The sequence below is a fragment of the Rhinatrema bivittatum genome, chromosome 4 (assembly GCF_901001135.1).
Source record: "Rhinatrema bivittatum chromosome 4, aRhiBiv1.1, whole genome shotgun sequence".
Taxonomy (NCBI): domain Eukaryota; kingdom Metazoa; phylum Chordata; class Amphibia; order Gymnophiona; family Rhinatrematidae; genus Rhinatrema; species Rhinatrema bivittatum.
Window position 1 is genome coordinate 57550022 of NC_042618.1, and position 17280 is coordinate 57567301.

General features: G+C 50.7%; 1 protein-coding gene across 11 annotated transcripts in view; it reads left to right on the top strand.

Annotated features, from left to right (window-relative positions):
• Positions 1 to 17280, top strand: part of C4H14orf39 (chromosome 4 C14orf39 homolog) — a 702704-nt gene that overhangs the window by 35960 nt on the left and 649464 nt on the right. For 9 of the 11 annotated variants that reach the window (XM_029598172.1, XM_029598168.1, XM_029598170.1 and 6 more), the window contains one exon: positions 17088 to 17214. The exons of the other annotated variants lie outside the window; for them this stretch is intronic. In XM_029598172.1, the coding sequence (XP_029454032.1) occupies positions 17088 to 17214 (127 nt within the window). The remainder of the gene's footprint in view (positions 1 to 17087; positions 17215 to 17280) is intronic. 11 annotated transcript variants of the gene reach the window in all.

The window sequence follows — 17280 nt, forward strand, 5'->3', positions numbered from 1 at the left end:
CCTGGAACCAGGTACTCGCTCCTCGAGGGCCTGCCTCTATTCCAGCTTCTATGTCACCTTCCGGGAGAAACCGCTGTGTGAGTAACTTTACCAACGAGGCTCTATAGCAGAACTCTGTGTATGCTCCCCTGTACTCACTATCTCCGTTTTCTCCACTACAGCACAGCCATAGAGGGAATCGCTGTTCCAGTATCCTGAGGAACCCTAGCCCAGCCGGGCTTCATTTCTACTCACTACTGCCACCTCTGGTGGCTTATCAACTCTGTCTAATAAAAGATATAACTCTGTGTTGTGTGTCCCAAAGCTGAGCCTGACCTGTGGCCCCTCACGGGACTTCCTCCCATGGGCGTGGTCAGCTGCCACCGTGTCCAAGGGTCCATCCAAAACCTTACAAACAATAACAATTATACAGATAGGAATTATTTAAAAAAAAAGAAATAGAAGAGAACATCCTTCAGCCTGCCAGGGGGTTGCTAGGTTCTGAGGAGACCATCCCCCCTGGTACCAGAGGCAGCTGCGGCTAGTGGTTGAGGACCCTATTAGCCCTCACATATTAGCACTTGGGGTGATACCGGGGAGCCCGGATCACTCACCCCATCAGGACCAGGACCCGGAGGCTGCATGGCAAGTTTAAAAAAAAATAAAAAAAATTGAAAGCTTGTATTTTGCTTGTTGTGTGGGCTCTCCCTATGCGGTCGCGTCTCTCTTGCGCTGTCGTTGCTGTGGTTTTTTTCACCGATTTTAAAAAAAAGGGGGAACTTTTTCTTTTTTTTTTTTTCCCGAGCGATAGGATGCCGCGTCGGTCGACTTGCAGCCCGTGCGTCTGTGGAGAGACTGCCTATGCTCGGCCTGTCTCTCAGGGGGAGAGGGAACATCTGCAGCTGTCGGGGGAGTCATGCTCCGGTTACAGTCTGTTTCGCGGTCGTTTGAGAGCCTGAAGCCTCCTTCCCCTCTCCCGGTCCCGCTGAGCGCAGGAACGGGCGCCATTTTGGGTACCTTTTCGTCAGCGGCAGGACTTGCGGCGGGGGAGGGGATTCTATCGCCTTCTTTATCTCCTCATCAGCCGGTTCCTCGTAGCAGGTCAGTGTTTCTGGGTGCTAATGCTCAGGGGGATATAGTCATTGACAATCAAGCTGAGGAGGATGGGGCAGATGGGAATTCAGATAGCTGTTCCTCATCTTCCTTCTCTTCGGACTTTATTGTATTATTGCACAAGGCATTTAAGGCGAAGAAGTCCAGCAAGAAGGTTTCTTCTGGAAAATCTGGGTTATTGGGACAGCTGGCTACAGCAGAAAAGTGTTCCAAGTCCCGGAGAAGTGGGGCAGGCTCTAAATCAAAGTGCCCCCTAAGATCCAGAACCTCGCAAGAGGACTCTGACACGTCCTCAGATACTTCTGATCCGGAAGATCATAATCTGCCTTCCCCACCTCCGAGGAGAGTAGAAGGGGACGGGGACCCTCAGCAGCAGGGTGCTGATTGTGGGTCCCACCTCGTTGAGGAAGATGATCCAAAGGTGGTCCGCCTGTTTAGGAAGGAGGAGCTCGGACCCCTTATTCCCGCTATTTTAGGGGAGCTGGGTATCAAGGCTCCACAAGAAGAATCTCATTTAGGATCTACTGATCCTGTGTTGGGTCTGAGAGGTCCTCCTACTTCCTTCCCCCTTCCATTTCTCGGCTACGGACCCTTTGTTCAGGGAATGGGATACCCCTGATTTAGGCTTGAAGGTCATGAAGGCGATGGACAAGCTATATCCTCTGCCGGAGGAGGCTTTGGACCTTCTGTGAGTCCACAGGGTGGATGTGGCAGTCTCAGTGGTCACTAAAAGACCACTATTCCAGTTACTGGATTGACGACCCTCAAGGATTTACAGGACCGAAAGCTGGAGCTTCAGCTCAAGAAGATCTTTGAGGTCTCAGCGCTGGGTGTCCGCGCAGTTATGTGTAGCAATTTTTCTTTGCGAGCTGGTCTTCGCTGGGTGCAGCAACTACAGCCCAATGAATCCTTGTCCAAAGCGGAAGCTCTCCAGGCTGGGCATCTGGAGGCGGCGATCACTTATAGTGCGGATGCACTTTATGATTTGTTGAGGACTTCTGCCAAGTCCATGGTCTCTGCTGTCTCTGCATGCCGGTTGCTCTGGTTAAGGAACTGGTCGACAGATGTTTCCTCCAAGGCCAGCTGGGTTCTCTACCGTTTAAGGGCAAATTACTTTTCGGGAAGGACCTGGAAGATATTATTCAGTCCCTGGGGGAGAATAAGGTCCACCGACTGCCGGAAGATAGACTCAAGCCACGAAGTTCTTTTTCGTCTAGATTTCGATACCGTGGGGGTCAGAGGTCCCAACCTTCCTGGTCCTCTTCCTCTTTTAGACAAAATCCTAGCAGACAGCCGTCATGGTCTCACTCCTTTCGCGGGTGTGCTTTGGCAGACCGGGTAATACCCAGTCTGCACAAGGATGTAAGTCTTCCCAATGATGGGCAGCCGATCCATTCCTTGGTTTCGATTGTAGGAGGCAGGCTGTCTCTGTTTTACGAGGAATGTGCCAAACTTACATCAGATCAGTGGGTTCTCTCTGTGATAAGACACGGCTACGCATTAGATTTTGCAAGTCGCTTCCGGCACCGGTTTCTGGTTTCCCCACGTGGTTATGCAGCAAAGCGTCAAGCAGTGCACCACACATTGCAGTGTCTTATCGACCTCGGAGCAATTACGCCTGTGCCTCGGGCGGAGCAGCGAAAGGGCCGTTATTCCATTTACTTCGTAGTTCCAAAAAAGGAAGGGACTTTCAGGCCCATTCTGGATTTAAAGCGGGTCAACAGATGTCTTCGGATCCCCCGCTTTCGCATGGAAACGTTACAGTCCGTCCTTGCTTTGGTTTGAAAAGTGGAGTTTCCAGCGTCCCTAGATCTGACTGAGGCTTATTTGCACATCGGAGTCCAGGCTGCCCACCAGACGTTCCTGAGGCTTGCCCTACTAGGAAGGCATTATCAGATCCAAGCTCTGCCTTTTGGGCTTGCGACTACACCCCGGACTTTCACCAAGATAATGGTGGGGGTAGTTGCTCAGCTACAAGGAAGGTTTTGTTATGCTCGTGGACCCTTGGGCTGGCTGAGACTGCAGGTGTAGCACTGTGGGGACCCACAGTGAGCGTCGCAGCCGGGAGGTGGCGCTGGAGAGAGAGACTCTGAAGAAGGCTTCACCACTAGAAGACCGAGGTCCCCCCAGGAGGAGCTCATAGGGACCCGGACCTCTTGGACTTAGGTGGGACCCTATGTGACCAAGGATCCAAGAGGCGGCCAAAGAGATGGTCGATGAGGAAGGCAGCGCCCAGGAGGCTGGAGAGTCTTCACCCTCGGAAGCCCCTGGTTCCCCCGGGAGGAGCCCGTGAAAGCCCGAGCTGCTGGGACTTAGGAGAATCCTCTGGGCCAGCAAGAACCGGATACCTGTGGAGGCAGATGAAGCTGAAGTCAAAGTCCAGGAACGAAGCCAGGTCAGAAGACAGAAGAGACGATCCAAGATCCAAAGCAGCAACTAGAAACTCAGTGAACTGAGAGAACCTCGTTTCAAGGCACTGAAGATGTCCAGAAGCAGGGTTTAAATACCCTGATAGCGTCTGACTCATCTGAGGCAGGGATTGAGTTTTCCCGCGCTGGCCCCTTTAAGAGGAACTCCTCCCTGCGCGTGCCCAGTGGGCGGGGCCAGCCCGGAGGATCGACGGCGTCTCCCCCGAGAGGGAGAGACGCGACTGAGGCAGTACAGGCCCAAGGAGGCCTCGCAATGGCCCGGGCCATCCCCGAGGTAGGTGGAGGGACTGGGGCACGGCCCGGGACCGTAACAGGTTTATTGGTGCACCCATACTTGGACGATTGGTTGATTCGGGCGAAATCGGAATTGCTTTGCTGTTCAGCGGTCAACCGGGTACTTCAATTATTACAAGCACTTGGAAGGGTAGTCAATCTTGCCAAGAGCCATCTAATTCCCTCACAGTTATTGGAATATCTGGGGGCACTTTTCGACACCCTTGTCCTTCTTGGAGTCTCAACTTAGTTCTCACAGCCTTGTGCGCTTTTGAGCCTTTGAAAGGGGCAACATTGAAAGACCTCACACTAAAGGTGGTGTTTTTTGTGGCTATATCCTCTGCTAGGAGAGTGTCCGAGCTTCAGGCGTTATCTTGCAGAGAGCCTTTCCTGCAGATTACAGATTCGGGGGTGCCTTACAAACGGTTCCTACCTTTCTTCCGAAGGTAATTTCTCTTTTCATGAGAATCAGTCAGTGGAGCTCCAGTCTTTTTCGGAGCTGGACCGGTCGGATTCACTGTCTAAGGACTTAAGGAAGTTGGATGTTCGCAGGGCTATTCTGCGTTATCTGGAAGTCACGAACAGCTTTCGTGTTTCGGATCATCTTTTTGTGCTCTGGAGTGGTCCAAAGCGGGGTAATATGGCTTCTAAGACCACAATAGCCCGCTGGCTGAAGGAAGCTATATCGTCTGTATATTTGCTACGTGGCAGATCCTCTCTGATTGGACTTCGAGCACATTCTACTCATTCATAGGCGACTTCCTGGGCAGAATGCCAACAGATTTCACCACAAGAAATTTGCAGAGTGGCTACTTGGAAGTCTTTACATACTTTTGCGAGGCATTACAGGCTGGATGTCTAGGCCCCGGGTGTTGGAGGATTTGGAGAAGGTGTGCTTCGAGCGGGCCTCTCCGGATCCCATCCCAGGTAAGAAAAGCTCTGGTACATCCCAGGAGTCTGGAGTGATCTGGGTATGTACAGGGAAAGGAAAACTGGTTCTTACCTGATAATTTTCGTTATCCCAGGACAAGCAGGATGACAGTCCTCACATATGGGTGACATCATCAGATGGAGCCCTGGTATGGAAAACTTCTGTCAAAAGTTTCTAGAAACTTTTGGCTGGCAGTCTGAGCCTACTGAGCATGCCCAGCATGCCATGATATTCTCAGCCACAGGGGTCTCCCTTCAGTGTCTTTTTTTCCCCGCCTTGCTGTAAGCAAAGCAGATTAAGAGCTCTGGGAATACTTCCCTCACTTTTTTCCTTAGGGAAGAAAACCTTTTCAGTCACATTTTCACTGTCATCGGGTCTCCCTTCGACATAGTTTCGGTGAGTACATTTTTTGAATAGCTTTTTGGTCGATTCCGGTCACCTCACTAACAGTTCCTGCCGGTCATCGACCGTTATTTGGCCTAGTTTTTCATTATGGCCTCCGGCTTCAAAAAATGTCCAGATTGTAACCGGACTATGTCTATTACCGACCCCCATACTGTCTGCATTCTGTGCCTGGGATCAGGCCACGATGTCCGGGCTTGTACAACCTGCGCCCAGATGACACCGAAGGGCAGGCGTGCCCGTTTGGACAAGATGGAAGAATTATTTAAGAAAATCCCAACGTCATAGTCGACATCATCTCCAAGAATGACACCTCCCTCGGTGGCAAACATCGAGGAGAAAAAAGGACCGATGACCGTCTGTCACCCGCGCCATCGGTATTCTCGATAGTGTCTTCCTCGGCATCGAAAGAACATCGGGAGAAGAGACGCCATCGCCATCGACCCATCGGATGGAAAGACACAGGCATAGTCTTCGAAGGACATTGAACCGATGCCAAAGAGTCCGGGTACTGGAGCCAACTCGACCGTCCGTACCCGAGGAACCAACGGGCTCGGTGTTAGAGAATGTGCCACCACGCTTAGTCGTGGAAGTGCCAATAGCGCCAGCCGTACCTTCCCCAGTGACAGTGGACACAGTCCCAGTTTCCAGGGAAGAGGTAAAAAATATGGTCCAATAGGCCATCGTCGAGGCTTTGCGAAACTTCCAGCCTCCGACAGTACCATCGGTATTGACACCGACTCCGGCATCGACATCGGACCAGTCTATATTTCAGCCTTTGCTGAACAGAATAGACACTTTGATAGGAATCTTTCCTCCGGCACCGACGACACCGGTTCCACCGATGCAACCATTGACTCCATTGATGCCAGTGCACCCACTGGTGACTCCTGCCATCCCGATTCCTGGGTCATCGGATGAAGACGATAGGGACTTGGATTCCGTCCCAGGGCCATCGGGCCTTCACCGGCATAGAGTACTGGAAAAACCCTCGATGCCACTCAAAGATCCCGCAATGCCAATGTGTCCAGGTCCATTGGGTGACACCCGGCATCGATTCCCATCGCTGCCATCAAGGCCCATCGATTCGCCATCGATGCCCTCATTACTAATGAAGCCAAAGCAGATTCCATCCAAATCTGCTTTTAAAACAAAGCATCATATACAGCCAGAAAATCCTGATTCGCCTTATCATCCTCAGTATACTCCCTGGAAGGATGTAGATACTGATACGGAGTCAGAGGAATTGCAATCTGAGCCCTCTCCACCAGAGGAGAGGAGAAAATCCCCTCCTGAAGTTTTGTCCTTTACAAATTTCATTAAAGAAATGGCGGACACAATTCCCTTTGAATTGATGACGGATGAGGATACCAGACATAAGGCCCTAGAACTCCTTCAATTCATGGATGCACCAAAGGAAATAATGGCAATCCCAATCCATGAAGTCCTTTTAGAACTTCAACAAAGAATATGGGAACAGCCCTGCTCAGTACAAGCGGCGAATCGTAGAACAGATGCCACTTAGTGCAACATGCTCCAGGTTTCCAGAAGCCCCAACTGCCTCATCATTCGGTAGTCGTGGAATCGGCTCAGAAAAAAGCCCGAAAACAGAAACCTCATTCTTCTGTTCCACCAGGAAAGGAGCAATGGTTCTTAGATACCTTAGGAAGGAAAGTTGTTATCAAGGCTGCATGCTGGTATCACGCATTGCAGCATACCAGCTTTATATGACACAGTACCAAAGAAACTTGTGGAAACAAGTACAGGGTATTGTCGATGACCTTCCTCAGCAACAACAACTAGCTTTGAGTACACTAGTTACAAAAAGATTGGAATCTGGTAAACACGAGGTGCGAGCAACTTATGATGTGTTTGAAACATCAACTCGTTTATCAGTGTCAGCAATAAATGAAAGAAGGTGGGCCTGGCTTAAAGCCTCAGACCTCAGGCAAGAAGTCCAGGAAAGACTGGCAGATCTCCCTTGTGTTGGAGACAATCTTTTTTTGGGGAAAAGATTCAGACTACAGTATCTCAGTTACAAAACCATCATGAGACACTCCGCCAGCTCTCCAAACTGCCAGCAGACTAGCCATCTTCCCGGAGAAAATCATCTCGAAGGGACACAAGACGACCCTTCTACAGACCTAGAAGGTATTACCCACCGGCTTCTTCAACACGTCCGTACCGTCCATCACAAAGAGTACGTCCACGTCAGCCAAAACAACAAAAAACCCAGCCACCACCACAAACTGGACCAGTGGGTTTTTGAACCGAATCAAGAGAACAGAAGCCTTTCTATGAACCCTATGCCCTCCCTGCCAGTAGGAGGTCGACTTCATTATTTCAAACACCAATGGAGTCTCATCACAAAAGACCAATGGGTATTAGCCATACTAAATTGGGGATATCGCCTAAAATTCAAAACATACCCCTGCATTTTCCACCCATTCCACTTTGGACAAGCATGGTCATCACACCTCAACTACAAGTAGAGCTCTCTACTTTGTTGATTGTCAGGGCTATTGAACCAGTGCCCCAGTATCAACAAGGCACGGGGTTCTATTCCCACTATTTCCTAATTCCAAAGAAAACAGGCGGCTTTCGCCCTATCTTAGACCTATGCAATCTCAACAAATTTCTGCAAAAAGAAAAATTCCGGATAGTATCTCTGGGGACCATCCTGCCTTTGGCTCTGTTCTCTAGATCTTCAAGACCCTACCATTCGCACACATAGCAATTTCCACACGTCGCAAATATCTACGATTCGTAGTGTGAAAAAATCATTACCAATATAGAGTCCTACCATTCGGACTGGTCTCTGCTCCTCGAGTATTGACAAAATGTCTAGCAGTGGTTGCTGCACATCTAAGGAAAACAGCATTCAGGTTTTCCCTTACCTAGACGATGGGCTAATCAGAAGTCCATCCAGGCAGGGAGCTCTCTCTGCCTTGAAAACCACAATAACACTATTGCACTCCCTGGGATTTCTCATCAACTATCCAAAATCCCACATCGAGCCGTCTCAACTCCTCACATTTATCGGAGCAGACCTAGACACCACAGTGGCAAAAGCTTCCCTTCCAAGCGACCGTGCCAACAATCTAGCATGCTTGGCAAACAACATAATTAATCACCAGTTCGCATCTGCCCATCAACTTCTGGTGCTGCTAGGACACATGGCCTCGAAGGAACATGTCACTCCTATGGCAAAGTTAGCCATGAGAAGGACTCAATGGACTTTGAAATCTCAATGGCTACAAGCTTTCCAACCACTGTTGTACACAGTTCAAATCACCCACCAGCTATGCCTATCGCTCCACTGATGGACAAATCAAACAGCATTGAAAGCTGGTCTCCCATTCCAACAGGCAAATCCGCAAGTCATTTTGACCACAGATGCCTCCAACCTTGGATGGGGAGCTCACGTCAACAACCTTCAAACACAAGGGATGTGGACTATGCCCGAAAAACAGTGTCAGATAAACTTCTTGGAACTTCGAGCGATACGATATGCCCTTTATGCCTTCAAAGATTGCCTCTCAAACAAGACTGTGCTGATACAAACAGACAACACAGTAGCAATGTGGTACATAAACAAGGAAGCACAGGCTCTTATCTGCTCTGCCAGGAAGCGGTGCAGATTTGGGCTTGGGCTCTAGAGCATTCAATACTTCTTAGAGCAACTTATCTAGCGGGCATACAAAACATCCTAGCGGACGATCTCAGTCGACATTTCAATCCCCACGAATGGTCGCTGGACCCAAGTGTAGCGAGCAAAATCTTTCAACGCTGGGGTTGCCCAACCATAGACCTCTTTGCGTCCAAACTGAACCACAAAGTGGAAAGGTTCTGCTCCCTCCACGGACGTTGACAAGCATTCCCCAGGAACGCCTTTGCTCGCCCCTGGAACACAGGACTATATGCGTATCCTCCAATCCCGCTCATAGCCAAAACTCTCGTGAAGCTACGACAGGACAGAGGGACAATGATCCTCATAGCCCTGTACTGGCCTTGACAAGTATGGTTTCCCATACTCCTCGACCTTTCGATCTCACAACCAATCCGCCTGGGTACAGAACCCACTCTCATAACTTAGAATCAGGGCAAGTTGCGGCATCCCAACCTGACAACTCTTGCCCTAACAGCTTGGATGTTGGAAGCTTAATTCTGCAACCACTTACTCTTTCAACACAAGTCTCTAACGTTCTCGTAGCTTCACGAAAGCCTTCCACACGTAAATCTTATCACTTTAAGTGTACTAGATTTATCAAGTGGTGCACACAAAAAGGTTTTGACCCTTTCTCATGCCCCACTTCTTCTTTGTTAGATTACCTATGCCACCTTTCGGATTCTGGACTTCAGACATCCTCGGTAAGGGTACACCTAATTGCCATAGCGGCATATCACAAGGGCATAGGGGATGCGCCAATAACAGCGCAACCCCTAGTAAGTCGGTTTATGAGAGGCTTACTTCACCTTAAGCCTCCCATTCGACCACCGGCCGCTGAATGGGACTTAAATTTAGTACTGACGAGACTCATCTGGTCGCCATTTGAGCCTCTGCACTCCTGTGATGAGAAATTTCTTACATGGAAAGTATTTTTCTTAGTGGCCATTACATCGGCTAGGAGGGTCAGTGAGTTGCAAGCTCTCGTCACATACTCACCCTACACAAGGTTCCTGCATGACAGAGTAGTCCTTTGCACTCACCCCAAATTCCTACCAAAAGTAGTAACAGATTTTCACATTAATCAGTCAATAGTCTTGCCAACTTTCTTTCCAAGACCTCATTCTCAGCAGGGAGAGAGAGTCTTACACACCTTAGACTGTAAACGTGCGCTAGCCTTTTACCTGAACCGCACGGCGGTCCATAGGAAATCCACCCAACTCTTTGTTTCTTTTGACAAAAATAAACCAGGAGTTGCGGTAGGGAAACAGACTCTCTCCAACTGGCTAGTAGACTGTATCGAATTCTGTTATGAAAAAGCAAATATTCCTCTCCAGGGGCGAATAAAAGCACACTCAGTAAGGGCTATGTCTACATCAGTAGCACACTATCTTTCAGTGCCCATTCTCGACATATGTAAAGCTGCAACATGGAGTTCCCTTCACGCTTTTGCAGCTCATTATTGTCTGGACAAAGAAGGATGAAAAAATTCAGCCTTCCCTGTACGTACCAGGATCAGTCCAGGACACCTGGGTTGTGACTCCGCACCAGTAGATGGAGACAGATTAAAACTTGTGGGCGGAGCCATATATAAGCCCCTGTGCCAGTCACAGCCCCTCAGTCTTACTCTGTCTCCAGTAGATGGTGCAGGTCCAGTCACAGCCCTTCCTGACCTGATTCTGGTGTTTGTCAGGTTTGGTTTTTTGAATTAGTTTTTTGTTAGGTCTATTTGTTCTGGGCTAAATTGGGTTTCTTTTTAATTCTTTCCCGGTTGCCCTGCCTCCCAGGGGAGTTGAGAGGTCCTGAGGGGACTACCCTCCCCCGGTCGAGGCCGCTGCCAGGGTTGAGGACCCGGCTGAGCTAGTGGCAGCGTCAGGGGTGACACCAGGGAGCCTGGTTCACTCACCCCTGCAGGAAATAGGGCTTTCAGAACCTGGGACAGCGCTTTTTTCTGTAAAAAAAAAAAAAAAAGTTTTACTTTTATTTTTTTGCGACTCTCTGTTCCTTGGCGTTGCCGTTCCGTTTCGGTCGGTGGGGGGCGTCGCCTGAAGGGGGGAGGTCGCCGAATTGCGCCGTTTTGATTATTTTGAATTTTTTTCTTCTGAGGTGAATTTTCTGTTCGCGTCTCCGTTTTCCCGCGTTCGCCGGCATGCCTCGCGGTTCGCAGTGCAGGGCCTGCGGCTCGGCGCGCGCGTCTCTCCCGGGACAGCCTTTGTTCGGCTTGTGTCCCGGGTGATGAGGGCACCTCAGCAGCACCTCGGAGAGCTCGGTCCCTTGTCGCGCGATCGCCGCCGCCGCGAGGTGGGGGCCCCTCTGTCATCCCTCAGGAGCTGTTCCCGCTTAGCGCGGGAGTGGCAGCCATTTTGGCCACGGGCCGGGAAATTTCCAGAGAGACAGTGGGGGCTTCGTCTCTACCTCCAGCGCTTTCCCCGCAGCGTGACAAAGCGAGGGAGGTCCCCTCGGAGGGGATTCGGTCCCCGGGGGACTCGAGTAGCGATTCAGCGGGTTCCGGAGAATTTTCTGAGGACTTTGCGCTGTTACTGCGCAAAGTCCTCAGATATAAGCGCAGCAAGCGCATACAGGGGGATGTCTCGCGTACTGCTATCCGCAAGTCCCCGCCTCGGAAAAAGAAGGCCAGGAAGGGTGCGGAGATCGCCCAGAGTTCGTCCCGAGGGAAGCGGCTTCCCCGGGGGCTGCCGCAGGAATCGGATTCCGAGGATTCCCCCGGGACGGATACGGAGGCCTCCGAAGAGCCCCTGATGGGGGCCGGGACGGCAGCACCGGATGCAACGGCACAGCCTAGTGCAGGGAAAGGTGCACAGGCCTTAGACGGGGATGACCCCAAGGTGGTGCGGCTATTCCGCAGAGAGGAACTGTCACCTCTCATCCCAGCCATTCTCCAGGAGCTGGGGATTGAGGCTCCCCCAGTGGTGGTCCGCCAGGAGGCGAACATGGATCCCGTTTTGCTCGGCCTCACAGGGCCGGCGGTCGCCTTCCCTTTTCATTTCTCATCCACGGATATCCTCTTCAAGGAATGGGATACTCCGGAGCTGGGTTTGAAAGTCAGCAAAGCCATGGATAAGCTCTACCCTTTACCGGAGGAGGCGTTGGAACTCCTCAGACTCCCGAAGGTGGATGCGGCGGTCTCCGCTGTCACGAAGAGGTCTACCATCCCGGTCACGGGAGCAACTGCCCTCCGGGATATTCAGGACCGAAAGTTGGAGGTTCAACTCAAAAAGATTTTTGAGGTTTCCGCCCTAGGAGTACGAGCTGCCATTTGCACGAACTTTGCTATGCGTGCTAGTCTGCGCTGGGCCCAAGTATTGCAGGCTAATGCGGATCTCTCTCCGGAGGAGGCTTCCCAAGCAGATAGGTTGGAAGCGGCTATTGCATATGGGGCTGATGCGCTCCATGATCTTTTACGCACTTCAGCTAGGTCCATGGTAGCAGCGGTGTCGGCACGCCGTCTTCTTTGGCTACGCAACTGGGCGGCGGATGGTTCGTCCAAGGCTCACCTCGGGGCGTTACCCTTTAAAGGGAAATTGCTGTTCGGAAAGGAGTTAGATGACTTAATGGTTTCTCTAGGTGAGAACCGAGCGTTTAAGCTGCCAGAGGATAGGGCCCGGGCGCGCTCTTCTTTTTCCAGCAGAGCTCGTTTCCGGGGATCCCGAAAGTCCAGGCCACAAAGATCCACCGGGTCCTCTTATAGACCGTCTTCTTCTCGGAACACTCACTGGCAGCAGTCCTTTCGAGGCAAACGTTTTGGCAGGCAAGGAGGAGCCCCGTCGGGTGCGGGGTCCAAGCCTTCGCAATGAAGTTCGGCCGGCCCATCCCTCCTTGCGTCCTCAGCACGTTGTCCCAAACGTGGGGGCGCGTCTATCCTTGTTCCTCGAGGAATGGGCCAGCATTACGTCGGATCAGTGGGTCCTCAATGTGATAAGACACGGTTACGAGTTAGATTTTGCTCGCATCCCAGTGGACAAATTCCTGGTCTCGCCCTGCAAAGATCCCAAGAAGAAAGCGGCGGTGCTAGATACCATTCGAAGACTAGAAAGCTTGGGGGCCATCTCTCCGGTTCCGGCCGATCAGTACGGCAAGGGCCGTTATTCCATTTACTTCATAGTTCCCAAGAAAGACGGCACTTTCCGACCCATTCTGGATCTCAAAGGAGTCAACAGATGCCTTCGGGTCCCTCACTTCAAGATGGAGACCATTCGTTCGGTGATTGCGTCAGTGCGGCCAGGAGAATTCCTTGCGTCACTAGATCTCACAGAAGCATACCTTCATGTGGGCATCCAACCAGCGTTCCAGCGGTTCCTACGGTTTTGCATTCTGGGAAGACACTTCCAGTTCCGGGCTCTTCCGTTCGGCCTGGCGACAGCGCCTCGGACATTCACGAAAGTGATGGTGGTGGTGGCGGCGCACTTACGTCGGGAAGGCCTCCTGGTTCACCCTTACCTCGACGATTGGCTGATTCGGGCGAAGTCAGAGAGCTTGTGTCGGCAGGCGGTAGCCAAGGTGCTTCAATTCTTGCAGTCCCTGGGCTGGGTGGTCAACTACAACAAGAGTCATCTGGAACCCACTCAGTCCTTGGAGTATCTAGGAGCCGTCTTCGACACAAAACGGGGCAGAGTGATTCTCTCTCAGGAACGGATATGCAAATTACAGTCTCAGGTGCGACGGCTTTTGTCTCAGCACCGTCCGCGAGTCTGCGATTACCTGACGGTTCTCGGATCTATGGCCTCCACGCTGGCGTTAGTCCCTTGGGCATTCGCTCACCTACGGCCGCTGCAGTTTTCATTGCTTTCCCGCTGGAAACCGATTTCAGAGGAATTTTATCTTCCACTGCATCTCGACAGTCAGGCGCGCTCCAGCCTGAGCTGGTGGCTGGACTCCAAACATCTCTCCTGTGGAGTATCTCTTCTCCTTCCCAACTGGACAGTGGTGACCACAGATGCCAGTCTTTCCGGTTGGGGTGCAGTCTGCCAAGGGAAATCGGTTCAAGGTCTGTGGTCAGAAGATCAGACCCGGTGGTCTATCAACCGCCTAGAGTCCAGGGCGGTCCGTCTGGCATTGCAAGCTTTTCTACCCCTCGTACGAGGAAAGGCGATCCGAGTATTGTCGGACAACGCTACCACCGTGGCTTACATCAATCGCCAGGGCGGGACGAAAAGCCCTCAAGTAGCGGAGGAAGCGCGTTCCTTGATGGCCTGGGCAGAGCGGCATCTCAGCGATCTCGCTGCGTCTCACATAGCAGGAGTCGACAATGTCCAGGCGGACTTCCTCAGCCGGCACCACCTGGATCCGGGAGAGTGGGAGCTGGCGGAAGAAGCGTTTCTTCTCATTTGCAGGACTTGGGGAACGCCCCACATGGACCTGATGGCCACGTGGCACAACTCAAAAGCTCCGAGATTTTTCAGTCGTCGACGAGAAAGAGGAGCAGAAGGGGTCGACGCGTTAGCTCTTCCCTGGCCAGCGGAGGTGCTACTGTATGTGTTCCCACCGTGGCCCATGATCGGCAAAATCCTGCGGCGCATAGAATTGCACCCGTCCAACGTGATCATGGTGGCGCCGGAATGGCCGCGCCGTCCGTGGTTTGCGGATCTGATCCAATTGTCGGTGGCGCCGCCCCTTCGTCTACAGGGGTTTCCGGGGCTCCTTCGTCAGGGCCCCGTCTGTTTAGAGGATGCGGATCACTTCTGTCTCGCGGCATGGCTTTTGAGAGGAATCGTTTGAAGCGCAAAGGTTACTCAGATGCGGTAGTTGCCACATTGCTGAGATCCAGGAAGCAGTCTACATCTCTGGCCTATGTTAGAGTCTGGGTAGTTTTTGAAGAGTGGTGCGTAGAGCGGGGTCTGGATCCCACTTCCGCTACTATTCCTGATATTTTGGCTTTTCTCCAGGCTGGGCTGGCCAAAGGTTTAGCATGCAGTTCCCTACGGGTCCAAGTGTCGGCGCTTGGTTGTTTGCGTGGTAAAGTCAGGGGAGTCTCCCTGGCTCTCCACCCTGATATTTCCCGTTTTCTTAGGGGAGCGAAACATCTCCGTCCTCCTTTGCGGTTCCCTTGTCCATCTTGGAACCTCAACTGGGTGCTCTCGGCCTTATGCTCAGCTCCGTTTGAGCCTCTTAAGCGGTCTACGATCAAAGATCTCACGTTGAAGACTGTATTCCTGATAGCGATTGCGTCCGCTCGTCGAGTTTCCGAGTTGCAGGCTTTGTCCTGTAGGGAGCCCTTCTTGCGCATTTCCGATTCGGGGGTTTCCTTGCGGACCGTTCCATCTTTTCTGCCTAAGGTCGTATCGGCTTTTCATTTGAATCAATCAGTTGAACTTCCTTCTTTTGCGGTAGGGGAGTCTTCTGACCCGAAATCAAGGGACTTGAGAAAGCTAGATGTGCGGAGGTCTCTTCTTCGCTATCTAGAGGTCACAAATTCTTTTCGGTTGACGGATCATCTGTTTGTGTTGACATCGGGTCCAAAGAAAGGTTCTGCTGCGTCCCGCACGACGATCGCCCGTTGGCTCAAGGAGGCCATTGGTTCCGCGTACATTTTGCGCGGTAAATCACCGCCGGTGGGTCTTCGTGCTCATTCAACGAGGTCTCATGCTGCGTCTTGGGCGGAATTTTCTCAGGTATCGCCTCAAGAGATTTGTAGGGCGCCTACCTGGAAATCGTTGCATACATTCATTAAACATTACCGGTTGGATGTTCAGGCTGCTGATGCTGGGGGATTTGGAGAGAGGGTACTCCGAGCGGGACTCTCTGCTTCCCACCCTCGGTAACTTAGCTCTGGTACATCCCAGGTGTCCTGGACTGATCCTGGTCCGTACAGGGAAAGGAAAATTAGTTTCTTACCTGATAATTTTCGTTCCTGTAGTACCAAGGATCAGTCCAGGATCCCGCCCGCAGTATTGCGCTATAGTAACGGAGAGTCCGCTCATTGTTGTTTTTTAATACGCTGACCCCTTGTTTTGTTCGCTCTCCCGGTTGGGGAGTCTGTTTTCCTGTAGGGGTGTTGTAGTTGTTTTTTGGTTTTCTTAGTGAATTTCTATAGTTAGCTATGTTGGCTTTTGGATTTTCTACTTTGACATTACGTATGACTGAGGGGCTGTGACTGGCACAGGGGCTTATATATGGCTCCGCCCACAAGTTTTAATCTGTCTCCATCTACTGGTGCGGAGTCACAACCCAGGTGTCCTGGACTGATCCTTGGTACTACAGGAACGAAAATTATCAGGTAAGAAACTAATTTTCCTTTTGGAGAATCTGTCTTAAAGAACTTATTTCCAGTTTAACACCAACTCCTCCTACATCCATCCTGCTGTGATTTCAGGCTGACTCATTTTTTCCAGCAGTACACCAGTTGTGCCCGTTGCATAAGTTGTATGCTGTTGGCTTAATATAACAGTGACTCAGCCTGTAGCTTGCTAACCACCCATATGTGAGGACTATCATCCTGCTTGTCCTGGGATAAAGCAAAATTGCTTACCTTGTAATAGGTGTTATCCCAGGACAGCAGGATGTAGTCCTCACAGAACCCACCCACCACTCCGCGAGTTGGGTCCGATACTTTTTATTATTTTATTTTTTTAGCTTACGCATACTGCTACAAACGAGACTGAAGGGAGACCCCTGTGGCTGAGAATATCATGGCATGCTGGGCATGCTCAGAGTGCCAGCCAAAAGTTTCTAGAAACTTTTGACAGATGTTTTCCGTACCAGGGCTCCATCTGATGATGTCACCCATATGTGAGGACTACAATCTGCTGTCCTGGGATAACACCTATTACAAAGTAAGCAATTTTGCTTTCCTGAACTACCACGGATCAGTCCAGAGTCCCATCCGCTTCACGTATGGAGTTAATGGAGAATCTGCTCATTCAGCCTTTGTTTGCTTCGGGTCTGCAGATCAATTTGTTTACCATACTCCACGGGTTCTCTTCCCATTTGGGTTAGTGATCCATTTCAAGTTATATGTTAGTTGTAGATAGTTTGGTTTGGAACCATTCTGCTTTATTACTGAGTAATACTGACGGATTGTGGGTGGCACTTGGGTATATATGGCAGAGTCTATCAAAACTTGATTATGTGAATATCCTTGTTTTAGATGCAAACATATTGTATACCGTTGTGATGTAACTACGAATGATGGTATATAAAATCTTTTAAATAAATAAATAAACTTCTCTGTCTCTATCTGCTGGAGGTGAGGCAAAACCCAGGAGTCTGGACTGATCTGTGGTACTACAATAACGAAAATTATTAGGTAAGAACCAATTTTTCTTTCTTCTTTCAGTGCATACAGCAAATGTTTTGGAAGTAAAACAACAAATATGTGGGTTACAGGAAAATATTAAACAGAGCGATAATGACATCTTTCGTTTACAGAAGCATAGCAAGTATAGCAAAGACAATTATAGCGCGTAAGTAAATTAAAACGTAATAATTTTCTAATCAACTTTGCAATCATAGCACATCAGAAGTACATC